The following is a 22,291-nucleotide window of genomic DNA, read 5'->3' as shown; positions in this document are numbered from 1 at the left end:
CAAAATGCAAATGAGACAGGAAGTGTCTTGTTATTCAGTGTAGTGATGGCCTTGATAATGAATGAGGAGGGATCTACAATGTGTCAGTACCTTTCAGCTCCTGAGAAGCACAGTTGTTACTGGTGATCTGGATGCAACCATCGAACTTCTTACAAAGGAATGTAGGTAACGGCTTCAGAAGTTGCTGGTGAGGCCCTCCATCCTCCTGATGTACTCCATCTTCTCTGCAGTCTATGTCCATGAATGATTTGGGAATTTTCTAGATTTTGGATAAGGATGTATGTTTACTGCCTTAAATTGTGAAATCCCAACTTGTCAGAACTTTTTGTATAGCAAAAGATAATGATTAAAAACATTTTCTGCCTTTTCTTTTGTAAAAGGGTACATTATTTGGATCACACAGTACCTCCTGATTCTTTCTTGCTCACTAAAATCTAGGTAGGGTTTAATCTTTTATTAAATGATTCTGTAAATGTGCATTTGGACTTGAAATGGCAAAATAACCTTCTAGCATAGATAGGTTGTCAGACAGTGTAAGATTATCTCCTCTCTGATGTGATACTACTTTGTATATCTAGACACAAACTTGGAGACTTGGTAACCCCTTGTAAGATGACTCTTGTATGTATTTCTGCGCTGAGTCATAACAGCTTGTCTTCAGCTGCGTTTTAACCAAGATCTTTGATGCTGTAATGTGGACACTTAATAACTGAAGTTGGTTTTCAAGCTTCAATTACCAGGCTCCTGAAAATTGTTACTCAGAATTACAGCTTTCCTAAAGACCTGTCTATAGTATTCAAGGCTCTTCCACTTCAAGCTAAATCTGGTTTTAATATAAGTTTCTTAAGACATTTTAGTTTCCTTACTGACAATATCTGAAGTAGTTTTGTTACTGCATAGTTCCTCAGTTGATTACTAGCTCAAAATTTGTCAGTTTGGATTAACATACTTGTGCCAGTCTAGATGTTTCCCCACCACCGTCTTGGGGATCTAGTTCTCTTCTTCTTCCCTTCCCCCCTCATTCTGTTTTAGCTACTAACTTAATTTTCTGGAGAATTAAATTAGAAAATGCCGCATTTTGTAACTGGGTTTTACCTGTATCAAGGCTGAATTGCATTAAGTACTAGAAGTCTTCAACAGTAATGAGAGTATTTATGTAAACACCTTGTCAATCTGAGTTTCTTCCTCCTTTTAAGTTTGGAAGGAAATGGAACCTGCTTCTTTAAAAAAAAACACACACAACCAAACTTGTTTTCTTATAAGTTAAAATGTGCAAGTAGAGAATGAAGAGTTGAGTGGGAATGCTCATGGGTTGAGTTTTATTATTATGGGTGGCAATGATGACTTTTTCCCATGAATTGATGAACTTCTCAAATAATGGAATAATCAAAGAAAGTTTGATATGTATAGCACATGCTGGCAAAGGCTTCCCTTTTTGCATTTCACCCTTGCCTTGAATGTGAAAGAGTATGAAGGACAGTTGTGGATATGAGAAAGATGAACAAAATTTGGTCTAAAATGACACAGAGCAATAGATTGCTTTGATGGAGTTTCTTGTCTGGTCTGCAGATTTTTGCTTTCTTTCTAAAACTTCTATGTGATTTATTTGAAAAAATAGGTTTTCCAGATGTTGTGGAGGGAGAGGGAAGGGTTAAGGCATATCATCAATCTGCTTAAAGGGCAGATTTGCTTTAGTAAACAGTTAAACAAAACCCCACCCCACAGGCTCTCCTAACTGCAGTATTGAAGTCTGCATACGTGAGGTATATGTAGATGTTGCTGAATTAGATATATAAATGAAATGGTGCTTCAGTTTTTAGGAACAACTTGTTAGGTTACCCTATGAGATGCTCCTTTGACACTCATGTAAAACTTGCATGTGCATGTTACAGGACAAAAAAATACTTTAGAAATGCTGAGAGATCTTATTGCAGGAAATCTGAAGAAAAAACTTCCTTTGCTTGCCAAGAGGAAAATGTAAACAATGCTCCAACTTAATTATCTACTAACTACTAGACTGTTTTTCTGACTAAGCCTTTCCTTCCTTAATTGTTTGCTTTTATTGTTGAGGAAAGTATATGTTCCGTTTGATCTGAAATGGATTTCTCTGGTTTTGGAGAGGACACTCTTCAAAGTTTGTGAGCATTAGTTCTCATCACACTTGCATGGAATCTAAGTCTAGGTATTACTGAAGGTACCAACTGAAGCTAAAGCTACTGATGTAATTGGAGATTTCAGGTAGTTTATGGAAGCATCTGAAGTTTACTTCCAAGGGGGAGCTTTGCAACATTAGTATGTTTTGCTACTATATGTGTTTTTATGTACGTGTACTAAAATACCCATCTTCAAAACAGCTGAAGTCTTTGTAGTGCATGGCATAGAAAGCTTTCTGGCATCAGATGTTGTGAATAAACGTCATTTGCTGAGGTCAGTGTGGCACTTTAAATTTTCTGCTGAAGTGAATAATTTAAATTGACCATGTAGATAAGCTCGGTTAGTTTTGTCCTTGTACACGAATAGCATCTAAATAAAAGCAAAACACCCTACATGCTTGACCAGGAATTTCAGATTTACTCAGGGTGGCAGCAGTCCATAACCAGTTTACAAGCTCTTGCATGAGTCAGTCATTGTATAAACACCATTCACAATGAATTTTCTAGTTTGATTTTTGTATTGCTGCCTGCTTCAGTGAGCAGAATACACCTGAGAGTGACTGGATTTTAGGAGACAAGACTAAAAGGTGGTATCAGCACTGAAACCTGAGCCTCAGAAACAGTGGCTTTAAAGGAGGACTCTGCATGTGTGCCCGGGGCTAGGCTAGAGTGACTTGTTGAGGCTGAGTGCTGGGGGCAGGGTAGATATTTAAAGATTTGTGACCCAACAGTGTTGATAATTCAGGGATGTTTTAGTTACTGCTGAGCAGTGCTTATACAATCGAGGCCTTTTCTGCTCCTCACACCACTCCACCAGCAAAATAAGTTGATGGTGCACGAGAAGCTGGGAGAGGACACAGCCAGGACAGCTGATCCCAACTGACCAAATGGATGTTCCTTACTATATGATTTCATGCTCTGCACTATGAAACTGGGGAAAGAAGGGAGGAGGGGATGTTCCACATGTCAGCATTTGTCTTCCCAAGTAACGATTGTGTGTGATGCAGCTCTGCTTTCCTGGCTGTGGCTGAACACCTGTCTGCTGATGGGAAGTGGTGAATGAGTTCCTTGTTTTGCATTGCTTGTGTGCACAGCTTTTGCTTTACCTATTAAACTGTCTATCTCAACCCACAAGTTTTCTCACTTTTACTATGCTGATTTTCTTCTCTGTCCCACCGTGGGTGAGTGACTGACTGTGTGGGACTTAGTTGCCAGCTGGGGGTTAAACCACAGCACTGTCTTAACTAACTGGTATGTTCACAGATTTATTGTACCAAAGAGAATCTACCTTTCTTAAAAAACCAAAAACATGTTTTAATTTGCTCTGAAGAGGTCCTTTAAAAAACCTTTAGACTCCTCAAAATATATCACAATATGTCAGAATATCTTGCAGCTACTCTAGATTGGCTAAAATTAATTATCTTAATTTTGCCTGTAAATGGATATGTTCATACCTAATTACTCTGTTCAGGGGTATTGATAAAGACTTGGTGGATGGAATTTCTCTGATTTTTCTTAATGTAGATTTAATGATGTTTTGTCTGAATCAGATAATACTCCTTTCAAGTGAACATCTAAAAAAAAATGAGTCATTGGAGAATACATGCTGTCATTTCACTTCAAGAGAGTCCTAGAGGGCAATAAATGAACTCTTGCTGATTTTGCTAGAAAAAATGTTTTGAATTAAACTTCAGGAACATGAGTGAAGTCTTTCATGTGAGTATCATCAGTCGGAATAGGATTTTTGGTAAAATAGTAGGTGCTTGCAACCAGCTGGAAGAACCAGTGATGTACAGAGTTCAAGATTCATTTGCCAGTAGATGAAAATATTGAAATTGCTTGGGAGAAGCTTCTTGTTCTGTGCAGGATCATACTACTGTAATTCAGTTAGTCTGCCTGTGCTTTATGTATTTGGGGGGTTTTAGGTGCTGGAACCTTCTATTTAGGAGAATGTGTTGATGTCCCATGCCTTGGCAGTACTGTTAGTGATGTGACCTGTTGCTCTCTACTGATGACATTATGTAATCACTTCCAGGATGTGACACATTCACCTTATGCTCCAGATTGCTTTGCTGATCATCAGAAATCCTACTGGGAACACTGTTTGCAAAGACAGCATTGAAACAAGGAGCTTTACCCAGGCATTCTGTCTTTGCAACTGCCAGAATGCTTCTCAATATTTTTACTTTCTCCAGTGTAATTACCTTCAAGAGTGCACAGCTTTATACTCTGTTTGAATATAGTCCTTTCAACTTTTGCTCTGACTCCTCAGAGGACGTGTTGAAGAATGCTACAGGTTATCTTGTTCTTTTTATTTGCCCCTAAAACTCAACAAAACCAGACAAAAATCTGAACTACTGTGGGTTTTTTAAAATAACTTTGTAATGCAGAAGTGTATTAATGAAAAAAAGTGCCTTAAAATTCATACTTAACTAAGAAGGGTTCTTTGTGATTGCTGGGACACATGGTTCTCAGCATAGCATTTAGCAATGCAGTCACTTTCATAATCTCGTTATCTGCTTCTTTTTACCCGCTTGTGTCTGTAACTGCTGATGTGGCTTAAGTTCTGATGTTCTGCTTATTGGATTTTCTGTTTTCCAGTGTAATAGATCATGAAATAACATATTTTTAAACCCAAATCATAAAGGACATCAGCTCTTTCTCCTTTTTGTGCAATACTAACACAAACCAGAACATTTCAGCTGTATCAGCTACATCTTAGTGTTGTATCACTGAAGTAATTTTGAATCGTGGTACATGTTGATTGCTTGACTGGATTTAAAAAAAAATAGTCAAAATAGGCTTTGTGTGGATTTGCATGTGTGTCAGGCTATATAATCAGCTTATCCTTCACAATTTCAGTTGTTTCTTTTCAACAGAGAATTACTTGCCAATTACGCACTTTCTTAAAGGCATGCTGTCAGTGCATTCAGTCCTTTAGCTTCTGTGCTCTTGAGAAAAAGTTCACCTGATGGTAGTTTTTAGAACAAACAGAAAGTTCCATGACTGTGTTCTGAGGCTAAAATTGAATTTAAAAAAATAAAATAAATAAAAACATCAGCTAAACTGGAACAGGACAGGTCTTAGTATGCAGGGTAACTTCTGCAAGGAAAGATAATCTTTCATGCCTAGTGCAGCTAAAGATTTGATTGTTTGTAGTTGCTTCTTCATTTTTATGTTCATCTCCTTCTGCAGCTGTTTTTCACCATGCGAAATGGCTTTCTTGATTTGGCATTTTACTTGATAACAGTAGGCTAGGTTTAGGGTAGAGGCTGAAGTGGAAACTAGCAAAACCAAACCAAGACTGGCACCTAAATTCCTAAAGTGGTTCAAGTATGCTTATTGTCCCAGCCCTAGCTGCTTGTGTCTGTGTTCCTCTTCTTTTTTCCACCTGTGCCAGCAGAGACTTTCATGTGATACTGTAACAACCCACTCATGTAAGTGATAATGTTTAGACTTTCTGTCTAGATTGGTTTTAACGTGGGTCGTTTTATCTGGTTCACAGAGTATTTGGACCAGAACAAATGAGGTAGGGAAAATGAGGATGCAGAGAGGAAGGAGGGGCTTCCTCCGAGAAAGTGCCTTCCAACCCAAACCATTCTATGAATGTATGAATAAGAAATACAAAGATTGTATTTCAGTTGGTACATGAGGTTAAGGACAGTAGTAGGAATAAAGCTATGATGATTTTTGCACCATGGAGAACAATACACTTTATGAACTACAGCATGTTTCAATATTCAAGTCAGCTAGCATATACATGACCAAGCAGTGCTTGGTTACATTTGAAAGGAGGCATGGGAAGTCTTGGCATCTCTAAGTGCCTGACTACAGTGCCTATTCTGCATTAAATTTCTCCTTCTCTGAGTTCTGGCATGCAGTAGGCAATTATTCATTGTGGTAACTTTCATTTTGCCATATTGATACTTGATGCCTTAAAACTTCTAATGTAGGAATTAATTAGAATGTGCTTATTGTATGTTTAGCAATGCAACCTTTTTCAAATTTCCTCAGAAGTGACTTCCTAAAATGTTTTCAAATGCTTAATAAAACAGCAGATGAATGCTTAAATGTGCTATTACAAACCTACTAAAACTGCCTGTTTATAAACCCACTTCTAGTACTAGTTTAAACCTAACTGAATAAGAACTACATAAATGGTATGAAATCAAAATGCAGCTGAAAGCAGTGATTATGGTATAACCTCCAGTAGGATTGGCTTATTCTGCTTTCTCATTATAATTCAGTTTGTTATTTTTATAACAGTATGCAAATGTATCAGCATGTATGAAAAGTCTTGGGGTCTAGTTGAAGGAGCACTTTTAGTTTAGACCAACTCCTACTTGAAGATCTCTTCCCTCAAGTTTGATAACCATCCTGTTCCTTGTTGCAGTTTATCATACTGATTTGTGAGTGGCATGGACAATTAAAAATTATTTTGGCAAATAAAATGTATTTTTGGTCTTGGTTTAATCCTTCAAATAAAAAGATCTTGGAAATGATTGAGGTTTTAATTTATGAAAATACTATTTACTGGAGGCTGTTTATTTTATCTGAATCACATAATGCCTACTGAAAAAGAATAATGAAGTAATTTATTGGTATTTTTGTTTTTCAGAAATGGAGGAACAGAATGCTGGACCTGGGATTGAAGATTTATAAAGGATTATGGGATTGTGTGTTGAAGAGCCGGCAGGCAGAATGCCTGAGTGACTGAAGAAAATGGGTGCTAATGCATCTAACTACCCTCACTCATGTTCCCCAAGGGTAGGGGCAAATTCACAGGCACAGCAGACATTCATAGGTAAATCTCTTTTCAGTTATCTTGTCACTTACATAAGTGACTTGCTGGATTGTCTATGTACTAGATTTGATTTGCTTGCTGTAATGTTACGCAGAGCTTTTATTTCCTAGGTCACCAGTTTGAATCCATTCAAGCTCAGTCATGCATAAAATTCAGAACTGTGCTACACATGTGCAATGAGTTGATCTGACATTTGCTAGTAAATAGGTTGTTTAAATAAAATTGAGAGGCTTTGATGGTTAAACCATGCATTCCACTTTTCCCAGTTCAAGAGCAGCTGCTGTCCCTTAAATCTGTCTACCATTTTCTACTCTTCCTCAGATTTTCTGTGAAACTGTATTGAAGCATATAAAACTTGATTATCAGTATTCATTGTAGTATTAGCATTATGCTTAATAAAAGCTAATTACTTCCTTACTGCTAGAAGGGATATCTCTGGTAATAAGAATGTTAAAGTAACAAGTCGTGTTGTAGACAGCTTTCTCCCGTCCTTTCTCCATTACCTATTTACAGGGGGATACTTACTGCCCTAGCGGTGTTACTTACAAGCAAGGACTTTGCTTTACTGGATATGAGTTAAAGTGACTGGGATAAGAAAATAATTTCTTAAGGCATAACTGGAACAAGTTTTATGTGCTTTTTCAAGTCTAGTGCAAAAAGACCTTGGTGTTGATCTAAGTACTGTCACATTATAAATAATAAATAGTTATGTGATGGATCTAACAGAAGACATTTTTTGAGGAGGTATATCTGGGGAAAAAACCCAACCTTGACAGTCTGAAGAATGCTTTTAGCAGTAAATAACATAAATAATTTATAAACACTTTACTCCTTTATGCCTTGGATTGCAACACTGAATATGTAGTTACTGATATTTAGTGTTCATTTTTAGCCGCTGAAAAACACAGTGATATTCTTATCAGAGAAAAAAGCCCCCAACTTTCTCTGTAATTTTTCTCAGCTTTTTTTGACCCTCCTAACTTTTGGAGATCTGTGTAGAGGGCAGCCCACAAACTGTTACATGTAAAGCCCTATGCTCTGGGCTAAAAATTCTGCATGTGCTATCATAGTATGCCGAAGAAGCGCTTTTAGTACTCAGATCTTGATCATCCATTCTGTAAAGTCCCCCTAAGGGCTTTGTTTATTCTGTGTATGATAACTAACACTAGTAAAAGGTTTGCCTCTGTTTGTATGTGTACTTTCTAAAAATCATAGCCTAAATATTTCTATTCTGTGTCTTGGTATTTTTATCTGCCTGTAATGAATGAAGCTCTTACAGACCTGAAAACAGGCAGATGTGCATGCTGAAACACCTTTTGAGAAGATTTGAGGAGGGAAAGAGTTCCAAAGCCTTTATTAAATTCCCCAGAAACTTTCTGCTTGGCTTATGGAAGGTTTTTATGATGCTCTTCATTAATAAAAATAGAAATCACCATTACTTAAAATTGTAGTTGCAACTTCTTTTGAGGAAGGTCTGTAAGTGTGTGGCTGTCTCATCTTGGGGAAGGTAAATGAGTGTTTTCATTAAAATTCTTCTGCTATTATGGTAGCACTTACATCAGTGTGTTTGAAGAGTAAGCGTGCTGTCTACATCACAGTCTCATCTCTTCCCCCTTCATGGAATTTATCTTTCTTATCTGGATTCTTGTTGGGATAATTGGCTTATGTAGCTGTCTCAGTGAAAAATAGGTGCATCCTAAAATCAATACATCACTTGTCAGAATAATCATGTTTTAATGCTAAATCAACTTTTCCTTTTTTTCTTTCTTTCTTTTTTTTTTTCCTGTAGAAGGCATTAGATCTATTTACTGCCCCAAAGGAGAACTGGAAATGTGGAGACTGGAATTATAATAGGTGCAAATATCTATTAGCTGTCTCATTCCTGGAAATTGGATTCAGGGCTGTTGGTTTTAGACGTGCAGCTTGCTTTACCACTGAAGCACTGTGGTGTATTACATTGTAAATGTAGGATCAGTGTTAGAAGCCAAGAATTAATCTGGCAAAGCCCAGTAGTCTCACAGGATGAGCTCCCATTGTTAGTTGACTGAATGCTGAATTTGCTTATCATTTATGAAGAGGACATCAATCATTACAAATAATGTAGTGCTCTCATTGTGAAAAATACACTTTCACTGTGGCAAAGGCTTATCCAGTCATCTCCTTGCCATTTTGTCTACAGCATTCAAGAGGAGGATTTCACACCATTTTCTGGAGTGGTACATCTGTTCAAGATGCCTGCTTCTACATATAGTTATATAATTAGATTTTAAAACGTGTGGGCATGCAGAAGACTAGACAGATCCCATTATTCATTGTCAAGTGCAAAAGTAGTTTTGGCAATGATCAATTTCATATAAATATTGATCTGTTCAAAGATAGGTATGGTCTAGGCTGCTGCTTTTTTAACAGTGTTTAATAGATCAGGGCATTTTGGTGTAGAAGTGGGCAATAAATTTCTGTTTCCTACTTCTAAAGCTTCTGCATTCTGAAGGATTACAGACAGGTCAAAAAGGGGCTCTTCAGAATTCTTTCTTTGAGGGATATGAAGCCAGCAGCTGATGTGAAGCTAGAGAGTCTATGCTGGTACATCTCTCTTTCTGCCTCTGGCAAAAAGCAGTTGCTTTTTGCAAATGAAGTAGCTGCTTTTAAGCAGTTTTATCTATTTGTAAGGGTTAATAGCGCTGTTTGCAGTACTTCTGAAGTTAAATCTTCCAAGCAGCTCAGGGTACACAAAAGTCTGGATGGTATTATAGTACCTTGTAGTGATTCATGTGCAAGTAATATCTCACGGCAGCCGTCAGGGAAGAAAAAAATTGAGAGTGGCAGTGTCCTAGTTTTTCATTAGCAGAATATAAGAGAATATTCTGCATACTCAATTTTGCCATTTAGAATTCAAGTACTTCAAATAAGAATGATCTGGCATGTTGTACTGGAGCAGAATCTATTATTATAGAGTGACAAAAATATAGTTACACTTTCATTGTGCAATATAATCAATGCTTTTTAAGTGGAGCAGAAATGCTCGACTTTATCAGCAGGAAGCTGAATCTCTACTTTTCTATTGTAATACCTAGTATAGCACGTGGAAAGAATTTGTGGTGGATTTTGAAGCATGGCCTCTTTGAAATTGTCTTGAGTTACTGTTGTTCTTTTCATTTAAATGGATACTTTTTAATGTCTTCAGATTTTCAGTATGATTAATAACATGTTGCCTGATCAAGCAGATTTTAATGTATCATGGATAAAATAGTCAGAGGTCTTTCCTTCAAGAAAGTAAAGTTCCTTCTCAAAGTTTTCACTAGTAGACAAATTGTAAAACCATTGCAGTTCATGATTTGGAGTTTTACTTAGCTTGGTGTAAAAGCCAAGGTATGAGGTTACTTAGAATTTTTGTGAGGCTTAAATTATAAAACAATGTACAGAGTCTTAGAGGGCTGTGGTTCTTGTACTCTTAAACACAACTTCAAATTGCTCCTGTGTCTTTCAAAAAGTTATAATGTGGTAACTAAAAGCACTCTTTTGACAGTCTGGTCCATAAGGTCACTGTCAAAATATCATAGCAAAATAGCACCACATCAAAGTTACCTGAAACAGGTGAAACTGCAATGAGAGAACAAGTTATAAAAGAGCCCCAAAACTCTGGTGGTTACATGTACATTAAACTTAAAGATCTAAAACCCACAACAAGTAGTGAAGCTACAGAGTACTAATGGAAACATACTGGCTATTCCAAACTGAATATGGACAAACACTATTTCAGATGAAATTGCACCTGGTGTCTTTCTGCATACCACTTGCAAATGTTTTCTTCTGTATTGTCAGGGGTTTTTCCCCCCTTCTGTTGTCTGAAAATAGTATCTGAGATTCTGTACTTTTTTTTCTTGCCACATCTGAGAGTTTTCACCATCTGACTTTAACTTTATGTACAGAATTTTCACTTTAATTAGGAAATAACCCTTTAAAGTGAAAGTCCCGCTTCTGTTAAAGCTTTATGCTTTTAACTACTTTTAGTAAAACATTACTTGAGTTTTCCATTGCTTCTAGAAATGCATATTCTGGAGAGGAGCCCATTTTATGTGTTTAGCTTTTGGCATTACTTGATCATCATATGACAGGATTTTTTCTTTCTTGCTAAATTTTCAGTGCAAATTTATTTTCCTCAATTTCCCTGAATTTTTTGGTACTATATTTCCTTTTCTTCTTTTTGTCTTGTGGCTGTGGTGATTAGGATGTCAGGTATGCTTTTCTTGTTGAAATGGAACTTAATGCTAGAAGAGCAGAATCTGAAAAACACTTTGAAGGGGGTGAGGGGAGGTACTACTATTTCACGGTGGTCATACAAGTTTTTTTTTAGAATGCTCTAATTATTATTTCATTTAATACAATGACACTTGTAACATTATGACCTATGTTCTCTTTGCCCTTAGATAAGTGTACCATATGCTAGAGCTACATCAACTAGCACTGTTTTGTTCTTAAAATTGAGTTTGCTTTTTAAAAATACGAACTTTGTAGATCTAAAAAACCCTGAAGAAACAAACTGGTTTTGTTGTTCTTAATGGCTGCATGAGGCTTCAGTCTGATTTTCAGCTTGTCAAAGTAGCTGATGGACTATGTAACTTGCAGAGACATGAATGGGCTGGTTAGGTGTTATGGACCTTCCTTTTATATTTAAGGAATAAATGTGTTCCATTTTCCTTTCTGCTTTCAGGGACATCATCCTACTCTCATCAAGGGTATGGCTGTGAATCAAAGCTGTATAGCCTTGACCATGGCCATGAGAAACCTCAAGACAAGAAAAAGAAAACCTCTGGCCTCGCCACCCTCAAAAAGAAATTCATTAAGCGTCGGAAATCTAGCCGGTCTGCTGACCATGCCAAGCAGATGCGTGAACTCCTCTCGGGCTGGGATGTCAGAGATGTTAATGCATTAGTAGAAGAATATGAAGGGACATCAGCCTTAAAAGAACTTTATCTACAAGCTAATTTGGCAAGACCAGAAGCCAGGACGCTACAAAAAGATATGGCTGAACTCTATCAGTACAAATATTGCACCGATGTAGACTTAATATTTCAAGAGACTTGTTTTCCTGTGCATCGTGCGATACTGGCGGCAAGGTGTCCGTTTTTCAAGACGCTGCTTTCTTCCTCACCAGAGTATGGGGCAGAAATAATAATGGATATTAACACAGCTGGCATAGATATGCCTATGTTTTCTGCTTTGTTACACTACCTTTATACAGGCGAGTTTGGAATGGAGGATTCAAGATTCCAAAATGTTGATATCCTCGTGCAGCTTAGTGAAGAATTTGGAACACCAAATTCCTTAGATGTTGACATGCGTGCACTGTTTGATTACATGTGCTACTACGATGTGGTTCTTAGCTTCTCATCCACCTCTGACTTAGTTGATACTTTTGGTGGAAGTCAGAACTGCCTAGATGAAGAGCTCAGAGCTCATAAAGCTATTATTTCATCGCGGTCTCCGTTTTTTCGTCACTTGCTGCAGAGGAGGATAAGAACTGGTGAAGAAATCACAGACCGAACTCTACGAACTCCAACTAGAATTATCTTGGATGAATCTATCATACCAAAAAAATATGCGAAGGTCATTTTGAACTGTATGTATACAGATGTGGTGGACCTCTCAGTTTTGCACTCCAGCCCTTCAGTGGGCAGTTTAAGTGAGGTTCAGGCTCTTGTAGCAGGAAAACTAAACATGACTAGGGCTGAAGAAGCTATGGAGCTTTATCACATAGCACTGTTCTTGGAGTTCAACATGCTTGCACAAGGTAGGTAATACTGTAGAACGTATGGCCTCAAATGAAATTTTTTTTTTTTACCTATTCTGCAGTGTAAGTATGCCTGTCAAGTCGTGCTGTAAGTGACTGACAGTTCCTGTAACAAAAGGTATTTGTTTTCCATCTGTAAGTTGTAGATACTGCAGCTGTATTTTTCTAGAGACAGAAGAAATACCATATGAAAGCCTTCTTGTTGTTATTGAATCATTTTGCCAAATAGATATCTAAATGGTCTTGATATTTCTGATCATTATCTGCTTTCGTCATTGTTGTTTGCACCCTTTTATTTGGGTGTAAACAAATGGAGGCGAAAACTAGATCCTTTTTGAGAAAAAGAATTACTTAGACTTGTTATGAAGTGTCCCTGTATGTTAACAAGCCTGTAAACTTTGAATGGTTGTTTCTGTAGCTTATCAGATGAGATATACCAAGCCTGCAGTCTTGCTGCTGGAAGGTAAATTTAAACTGCCTAATTACACTGGTCCTATATATTTCAGCTTCCAGTGGACAAAACAAAAAAGGGGGGGGGGAGAGGGGGAAAGCAGCTCAGCTCCAGGAAAAGCTCGGCACCATAGGACCCAAAAAAGGACCTAGAAAGAACAAGAGCATTTTTGAGAATTTCTGGACATAGGAACTGCCAGGACAGAGCAATCACTAGTTGTACTATTTTTAATGAACCTAAAGTGCCCTAAGATTGTATTCTGGTACTTTTGTATTTTAAAGTGAAAACACCTGGATGTGTTTTACAAAATCTGCTGGTTTTCTTGCATCTCTTCTATGCAAAACTGAAGATCAAACCCCACGCCATGCCTCATGATAATGGTTGTAAAATATGATCAAGGTATCATTTGGAAATTGTTCATGCTATTTTCGTCTTTTGTAACTACTTACAGGTTCTACAAGAATTTTATGGGTAATAGGTTGGACTTGATGATCTTGAAGGTCTTTTCCAGCCTGGTTGATTCTGTGATTCTATTTCTTGATGTAAAGATCTGAAGGGAAGGGGCAGCCCATATTCTTAGTTTTGCTTCTTCCATTATTCTTGAAGATAACATACTTTGTGTGCATGGCAGCTGGACAGGGTTATTGGTTAATCAATAATACCTCTTGTGGTGGCAGAAGCTTTTCTTGCTGTTTCATCTGTTGGTGTTTGAACTATTTAGTGGCCATATTACATAATAGGATATGGCAATTGCTTTGGGCCTCGCTGGTGCGGGGGATGAGAATTTTACTTTTGAGCTGAGAAGTGGAGAATGGAATTCACTGATAACCTCAGCAATGGGATTTACTTAAGCTAGTTGTAATTTTTTGAGAAAAAAACTCTTTACAGTAGATCTGTACATCTGTAACTTCTAGCTGTCATATGAAATTTAAAAAGATTGAAGTCTTTATAATAAAAGCTATGAATCTGACTTAGGTAAAGTAGGAAACTTCCTAAGGAATGGGCAGGGAAAAAGGAGGTATAAGCATTGCAGGAAGAAATGACACCTACAATAGGTTCTGTTGATAGTTATATTGAACTGTGAGTGGTAAAGATGTGGGGAACTAATCAGAACTGTTGCACCTTCTGCAGAGGCTTGTATTGGGGCACCAATTTTCAGAGATACTGGAAGTTGAAATCATTATGCTTCAATAAAACTGGCAGGGGAAAAAAGGAGATTATTTTTTTTTTGAGATATGCAGATGAGGTGTTCTTAAGCTCAGAATCATGGAGTTGTAGAGCAGTGGGTTGGAAGGAACCTCAGAAGATCATCTGATTTAACTGTTCTTGGGAAAGGGATCATAGATGAGATTATCCAGCATTCTGTCCAATCACATCTTGAAAACTTCTGCTGCTGAGGGCTGTACCATGTCCCTGGGCAGGTTGTTCCATTGAATGATTGTTTCCACTGTAAAAAAAGTGTTATATCAAGATGTCTCCCAGTGCAACATGTATGTGATGCCTGTTGTTCTCTCCATATGGTTCCTTGTGAAAAAAGTGTCCATCTCTTTAGCTGCCTTTTAGGTACTGGAATATTGTGATGGGGTCTGTTCAAACCTTCTCATTATCAGGGAGAGAGAAGGTATAAGTTCTTCAGTCTTCCCTTGAAGACATGGTTCTCCAGCCCTTTAATCATCTTTGGGCCCTCTCTTATTACTTGTTCCTCTTAAAGTACGCTTGGAAACTTAATGTCAAATGGAACATGGAAGTGGCAAAAAGTGTTACAGTAGTTGAACTACAGTGCTAAATTCACTCCTATACTATATTGGCAAGTTAATAGTACTTGAGAAAAGGACAACTTGGTAGGTCAGCTGAAAGCAAGAAAAAGTGACCTGAAATTGAAAAAATTATACAAGCCTACAATTTCTGGTTTTGCTTGCATGAACATATTCAAGTGCTGAAAGGAGTTAGTGTGCTCAATGAATACTAATGAAGGAATCAAATTGTGAATGAAGCCCTCAGACACTGAATAATTAGGCACTGTTTTATAAATGAGCAGAGTGTAATTCTTCCCCTTAGATTTCAAACCTAACCTGGAACATCTGTGATCTGGAGGTGGTGTCCTGAGGAAGCAATGTGTAAAGTATATTAAAGCTATGATAGAAGACTTCAAAGGGAAACTTAGACAGAGTTATAGATAGGAAAATGGCCTTTTTTTTTTTTTTTTTTTCTTTTAGGTGTTAGTTCTGAAAACAAGTTATATTTTATGATGCTGAATTTCATTTATTTCTACTGACTTTATGTTGAGATTGCTTGGATCAGCGTGTCCTAAACCAGCATGCTTTTCAGTAATGCACTACAGACCAGTGCTGCTCTGGAGTATATGTTCTGAGAGTCAGTGGCAACAACATCTAGCTTTTCCTTGAAGGCTTTCCCCCAGCACTACTTCAAGGGGTAGAAAAAGAAAGGCAGCAGCAGGGGCTGCACTGGGCTTGCAGCACACTTAGGGGGTTGGAACCAGCACTCAGTCTTTGGTAGTGCTGTGGATGAACCAGAGCTGGAGCATTTTGGGGGATGGTCATTGGGAGGAAGTAGAAGGATGTGGTGGTACTGAGGGGTCTTTTCTATTTTTTCACTAGTAAATCTGTGTCTGACCACAAATGTCAGGAGCTGGAGAGTGGGAAGGTTCATACATAGGAGAGAAACACAGTGAAATCAGGCCAGTCAGAGTCATCATCACTGGAGGTGTTTAGGAAGAGACTGGATGGGGTGCTTGGTGCCATGGTTTAGTTGATTAGTGTTGGATGGTAGGTTGGACTTGATGATCTCAAAGGTCTCTTCCAACCTGGTTAATTCTATTCTATCTAATAGCAGCAAATATAATTTTGGCAGCCCTTTAGATACTGAAATTCTAGATGCTAACCTGCACTAACTAGGGTTTTACAAATTACTCCTTAGCTACAGGAAAAATCAGTCTGTAGAAAATCTATATATGCCATTGAAGTCAGCATCTTAATAGTTTTATACTTAATTTGCTGAGTTCATGTTTAGGTCATTGGTACTGTGCTGACACTAAAGAATTTTTCTGGTATAATCTTGTCATCAAAATTAAATGGGGACTTACTTGGTCAGGAAACTATATATACCTGCACTTGACTAACAGATCCCTTGATGTATGTGCTTTGGTGGTGACCACTGATCTTCTTTCATCACTTAACCGTAGCACCTTGACTTCCCTTAGTGTAATACTTAACATGAGGTAGATAAGAAATTTTCATTTCAGTAGCATCCTTCACATTCCCTGATTTAATAGCTAGCTTACTTCAGTGCTGGAAGCTGTCCCTCAGACATCTGATCTCTCGTTACTACGCAGAACAGCGTTAGAAGAAAAGATTGTGTAGGGGTTGGAGACAACTGAGCAGGTGGGTCTTATGAAGACTCTTAGCTTGGTCCTCTGACAGCATTTTTCTACTCTGGTGCTGCAGGTGTCCAATTTTGGCCAAGTTCTGACCAAACTCATCAGCTGGCTTTTGCAGTAGCTAATGTCTTAAGTTTCTTCTCTAGATTTCCACACCCCCCTGGCTCAAGTTTTTTTTACTCAGTTCACTTATCCTAGCCAACTGCAAACTTGCTAAAGCTTGTCTCCCTGGTTTCTTGGAAAATATTTTGGACTCATTATATGGTACTCCAAATACTCTTTCCAATTTATTTCACTCAGTTTTCACTCAGTGCTTGGTTGGATGTTTGTAACTGAGTGTCAAGTGACATTGATGTATTTTAAAGCTTCGATCAGCTGGTTTTATTAACAAATTTTAGTTGGATTTGTCCTTGGGGACCTTTCTAAATATCCAGATGTTGTAATTTTTCTCAAATTTCAATAATGATTCTGCTTTGACTCTTTCCATGGAAGTCTTCCCGTTAACTAACACAGTGATACTCCTTTTTCTGACTCTTGTATTTTAACAGATGGTTTCCTTATGATGAAGTCAATGATAGCATTTGGTATGTGCTGTGAATCTTTACTGTCCAAGTAAAACAAGATAGCTTTATTTAGAATTTACTCTGCCTTTGGCTTGATTTGTTTCGGCTGATGATTGTTACTTATCTACCCAGGGAAACTGAATTGAATCTTTGAATGAACCAGTTTGATTAACAGCAGGCATACCTCATATATAGAGCAGATCATCCTCAAACCCCTTTGTATCTAATAGGACTAAGACTGCCATTGGGGTACTGCAGTATTTGTTAACTATCAAAAAAGGAAACTCTTCACTTTTTTTCACAGAGACTATGAGAATTAGAGCCCTCTCTGGGAGGTTCAAGTATATCCCTTAGTGGAACATGTCTGTGCTTGACTTCTTATTTTTGCAGTCTGCTCCTGCTTTTCTGGCTTCCCTGCTACTTTTCTGCTCTCTTGTCAACTACTTGTGCAGTTGTTTTAACATAGGGACTCAGAAATACCAGATTTAAATCACTCACCCCTTCCTCTTCTGTAGCACTGTATTAAGACCAAATCAATTCCCTCACATGTCCCTGCATTGTTAAAATACTGCCCCCTTTCAGTCTTACTGCACTGCAACATCTAGTGCTATTGCAGAGAAGTTTGACATCACATATCTTAATTTTATTAGCTAGCTACATTAAATATATGAATCCTTCTGCATCTTGGCCCTGCTGCTTACTGCCATGAACAGTGGTGGTATGGTCTGTTTTTCTGTTACAGGTTTTTTGGGTAATGGTACTCTATGAAGTAGTTTTGCCTGGGAATCTCTTCTGCCTGCTGATTCAAAAAAGTTTTCTAAAATTAAATTGACAAAAATAACTTTGTTTCAGACTTTTGGCTCTTATTTCAGGTGTTTACTTTACCCTTGACAAGAACAAAATTGAAGAAACTTTATTTTAAAGCCATACTCAGTAGCACAGCCTTTTGATGTCAGGCAGTATCTGCCTCTAGATCAAAGTACCCTTGATCTCAGCAGGACTGAAATGCCAGGAAGCCCACAGCAGCAGTATTAAATACACAAAACAATGTATTGTGGGAAGATTAGAGCAAGAATGTCAGTTATATATCAGTGTAGTAGGAATGCTCAAAAGAACTTGAAAATAAATGGGTAAGATTAAGTTAATTTTAACACAAATCTGACCTATTGTATCCTTCAATGATTCACTTATTTCACACCTGAAATTATGAAGACTGGGAAAAGCAGGAAGTGGAAAGGATCTTTAGCAGTTGCCTTCCATGGTTATGTGCAAGAATAAAGAATTTGACTGAGTTGTGCAACTGGGTACAAAATTTGTTTGCAGTGTCATAGTTGGCAGAGAAACAGAGCTGGTCACTGTTCAGGGGCTTTTCTGTCAGACATCTGTGTTCTAGCAAATATACGACTTAAATACTGAACAGAGGTGGCTGATGGTGATCCTTCTAAATATCAACTCTTACTTCCTCAGTCCTTCATTGCTGCCATATTAAATTCTTCCCTCTGGTTTGTTGTGGTTGGGTTGGCAGCTTTTTGTTTCTGACCTGCAATTGTTTTCAGTTTATGTTGTATTAACTAAGCTGCCTGCATCTTCTGCTGACTGTGCTTTCTAAGGAATGCCGAAGCACAGTCATGGGCCAGTATCAACTGCAAGAGGCCAAAGATGTAAATGCCATATTCAGGCTTCCTGAATTCAAGCATTTTTGCATATGGCAGGAGCAGAAGAGTAAAATTTTTGGTTTCTGGGAGAGAAAACATTGGGGAGCTTTTGTCACACATATCAACTGCTTTAAACACGTAACAGTTACCTTGAATTTCTGGCTAAGAGTCAAAAATCCAGTTGCAATATCTTAAGATGTTTGCTGGATTTATAACTGCCATGAAAATATTTTGAAGTAACAAAACTTGTGTTGTTCTCGTCTGCCCCCTAATGTAATGTTTCAAATAGGTGGATAATACACTATATTAGGTTTGATGTAACTTAAAATTTTCACTGTGGAAGGGTGGTTAGCACAACACAAAGTGCTGCCTGACCCAACCTTCAGATCATACTCTGGTTTTGTTTTAATGGTTGCTCTGAAATGCAATAAAGTCAGTAGCTTTGCACTTGAATAAAGAAAAAAATAATACTATATACATAACAGGTTTATGATGGATGTACTTTAAATTCAGCCTTTCAAGGATGGAAGTACATGAATGTTTTAAATTCTTGTGCTTAGACAAATCAGCAGAGGGACTAAAAATAGCTCGAAAGAGGTACCTCAGCTTAGCAATAGACTTCAGTAGTGTTTGACCACTAATGCCCATTGAGCGCTTCTTTATCTTCAGTCTACTTAGGTCTTGTTTTTTGGTTTTGCAAAACATGTATGTAGTTTTGCACCAAAACAAAACTCTGTTTAGAGCTCTAAAATGTGGAAAATAACAGACCTGCAAGTTACAGACTTGACATCAGTTAACTATTAACTTAATCCTCTTTAAAATAATAATACTTAAAAACCAAACAAACAAAAAACCAGAAAAAGCCCCAACAAACAACCCACAAACCAACAAAGGGGGAAAAAACAAATAAAACAAAACAATTTGGGGAGGAGATGGAAAAGATAAATACTAAAACTTCAAGAAGGAAGAACCTGTGTCATTCCTTTAAGATGGAGAGTATGGTTCTGTCAGGAGGCTATAGTGTTAATTAAATGGAAAAGTCAGCCTGCACCAAGAAGATGAATAGTGAACAAGATCCCTTGTTCACAGTACAGTTCCAGGGAAATAGAGGTTGGTGTACATACTGCTTGTGTGACAACCAGTGGGGGAAAAAATGTTTCCTGTTGGTACTATGTAAGTCTTCTGACTTGCTCTCACTGTTTTAGTAATTGATGTTTTGCTTATTGCTGAGGAGATCCGAAGTCCCCATTGCCATGTCTCTCAAGCTGTATGAGGTCACTTGCATCTGACAGATTGTCCAGCAGTCAAAAGTGGTACTGCTACTCTGCCTCTGTTTTTCTGTTCCCTATGCTGGCAGTAGGGTTTGTGCTGTTGGACATCTTTAATATTGCTGGAAGCAGGACTGACCAAAATTAGTTGACTGCTTCATTGAGTGGCCACCCAAGCACCAGTGTGACAGAAGAGCAAGAAGTGTGTGTAAGATGATGACAATCTGATGGCAATGTTGGTGGCCAAGAAGGCCAATGACATCCTGGCCTATATCAGGATTAATGTGGCCAGCAGGAGCAGGGAAGTCATTCTGCCCCTGTACTCAGCCCTGGTTAGGCCACACCTTGAGTACTGTGTCCAGTTCTGGGTCCCTCAGTTTAGGAAAGATGCTGAGTTGCTGGAACATGTCCAGAGAAGGGCAACAAAGCTGGGGAGGGTTTTGGAACACAAGCCCTATGAGGAGAGGCTGAGGGAGCTGGGGTTGCTTAGCCTGAAGAAGAGGAGGTTCAGGGGAGACCTTGCTGTCTACAACTACCTGAAGGGAGGTTGTAGCCAGATGGGGGTTGGTCTCTTCTCCCAGGCAACCAGCACCAGAACGAGAGGACAGTCTCAAGCTGCACTAGGGGAGGTTTAGGCTGGATGTTAGGAAGAAGTTCTTCATGGAAAGAGTGATTGGCCATTGGAATGGGTCACCCAGGGAGGGGGTGGAGTCACCATCACTGGAGGTGTTTAGGAAGAGACTTGATGGGGTGCTTGGTGCCATGGTTTAGTTCGATGATCTTGAAGGTCTTTTCCAAGCTGGTTAATTCCATTCTGATTCTAATACCACTATACAAAAGTTGGCTTCCATGAGGCTCTTACAGTCTGTGAGTGTGGGCTGCCTTCTAAAGAATCCTTAGCAAGTACAGGACACATTTGTAGCTTTTTGTAAGATGTTAGAAAGAGGCTGAACTAATGTCTTCCTTTTTTCTTTTGCTGTCAGAAACTTGGTTAGAGCAAGATGAGTGTCTCTGGAACTTCCAAAAATGTTGCGATGCAGACTAGCTACAGCTCATGCCTCTTAACTGTTCTCTACATGCCAGCAAATTCAAAACATATGGTTCCTGATTGCCAGCATGGGCTCTCCTAATGCAGCAAACTTAAGAAAGCACTGAATAGCTTCAAGACTCCAGTTCAGTGTCAAGATGAATTCTTACTGGTTTTGTGGTTTTTTCCCTTGGCTCTGCTGGTTTCCATAAGTTTAGGGGAAAGATCTCCACAACAAAATGAATTTAACAATTTTGTAGTAAAAACTTTGTGTAATTCCACTTTTGCTGCCTGCTGAAGGCACTTAATTTGTCTTTAGTAGATCTGTCAAATGTCTCAACAAGATCCCAAGCTGCTAGCTAGCATGCCTAAGCATGAGCTCAAGCTATGCCTTTTCGGAAGGACTTTGGAACTGCATTTGAGAGAGAACTGGGGAAAGCAGAAGGGACTTGTTTGTGGGCAGGACTTACTGGAATCCAACAAGAGGAGTACATGGAATAGTTTTATTTATTCAAAATGTGATAACCATCTTTCCTTTCTTTAGACTTCAAGCTTAATCTCTGAAAGATACTAATGGTCACAGAAGCTTATGGTAGGGCACTTTGAGATACTGCAAATAGAATGGCTGTTGCTGCCTGAATACTGTAAACTAGTACTTGTAGGAGAAAAATGCTTTATTCTACTGTGAAGAACAGTATTGTGACTACTAGATGACTGGAATGGTTTGGGGTTTGGTTTTTTGCCTAGTGACTTTTAAAGCAAAAAAAAAACTTCTGCCAAGGAAGAAGAGAAATTGGAATCCTTCCATAGCTAGAACTGGGTTGCCTCAGTGTATTTACATGTTCAGAAAACACTTTCAATTATTGCCTCATGCTTACTTCAGAAGAAATACTTTTAATAATCTCACAGTTCTGACACATTGCTGAAATTACCCAGGAAAAGGACTGTTTCGTTTTCTAAGTATCCTAAATGACCTTTTCACCTGATAATATCACATTATTGGTAGTTGTGCAATAATTGGACTTGACAGAGGAACTGGCACGACGTGATGCCCCATTTCTGTAAATCAGTGTTGCTCAGATATTTGGAACTACATTTCTCACAGAACTGTAGTTTTCTGTCTTTGCTGGAGGCAGGTATCCTTACTGTTTCCAAAATTAATGTCAGAGTAAATACTGTGTA

The 22,291-nt window shown here is 38.2% G+C and overlaps 1 protein-coding gene across 2 annotated transcripts in view; it reads left to right on the top strand.

Moving 5' to 3' along the window:
- Positions 1-22,291, top strand: part of BTBD7 (BTB domain containing 7) — a 47,793-nt gene that overhangs the window by 8,571 nt on the left and 16,931 nt on the right. For both annotated transcript variants that reach the window (XM_068148807.1, XM_068148806.1), the window contains exons 2-3: positions 6,772-6,957; positions 11,669-12,748. In XM_068148807.1, coding sequence (XP_068004908.1) covers positions 6,876-6,957; positions 11,669-12,748 — 1,162 coding nt within the window. In that variant the 5' untranslated portion in view covers positions 6,772-6,875. The remainder of the gene's footprint in view (positions 1-6,771; positions 6,958-11,668; positions 12,749-22,291) is intronic.

This window comes from Melanerpes formicivorus, unplaced genomic scaffold (genome assembly GCF_026170545.1).
Source record: "Melanerpes formicivorus ecotype bairdi unplaced genomic scaffold, bMelFor1.0.p_v2 SCAF_17, whole genome shotgun sequence".
NCBI classification, from domain to species: Eukaryota; Metazoa; Chordata; class Aves; order Piciformes; family Picidae; genus Melanerpes; species Melanerpes formicivorus.
This window is presented reverse-complemented; position numbering and strand designations above follow the sequence as displayed.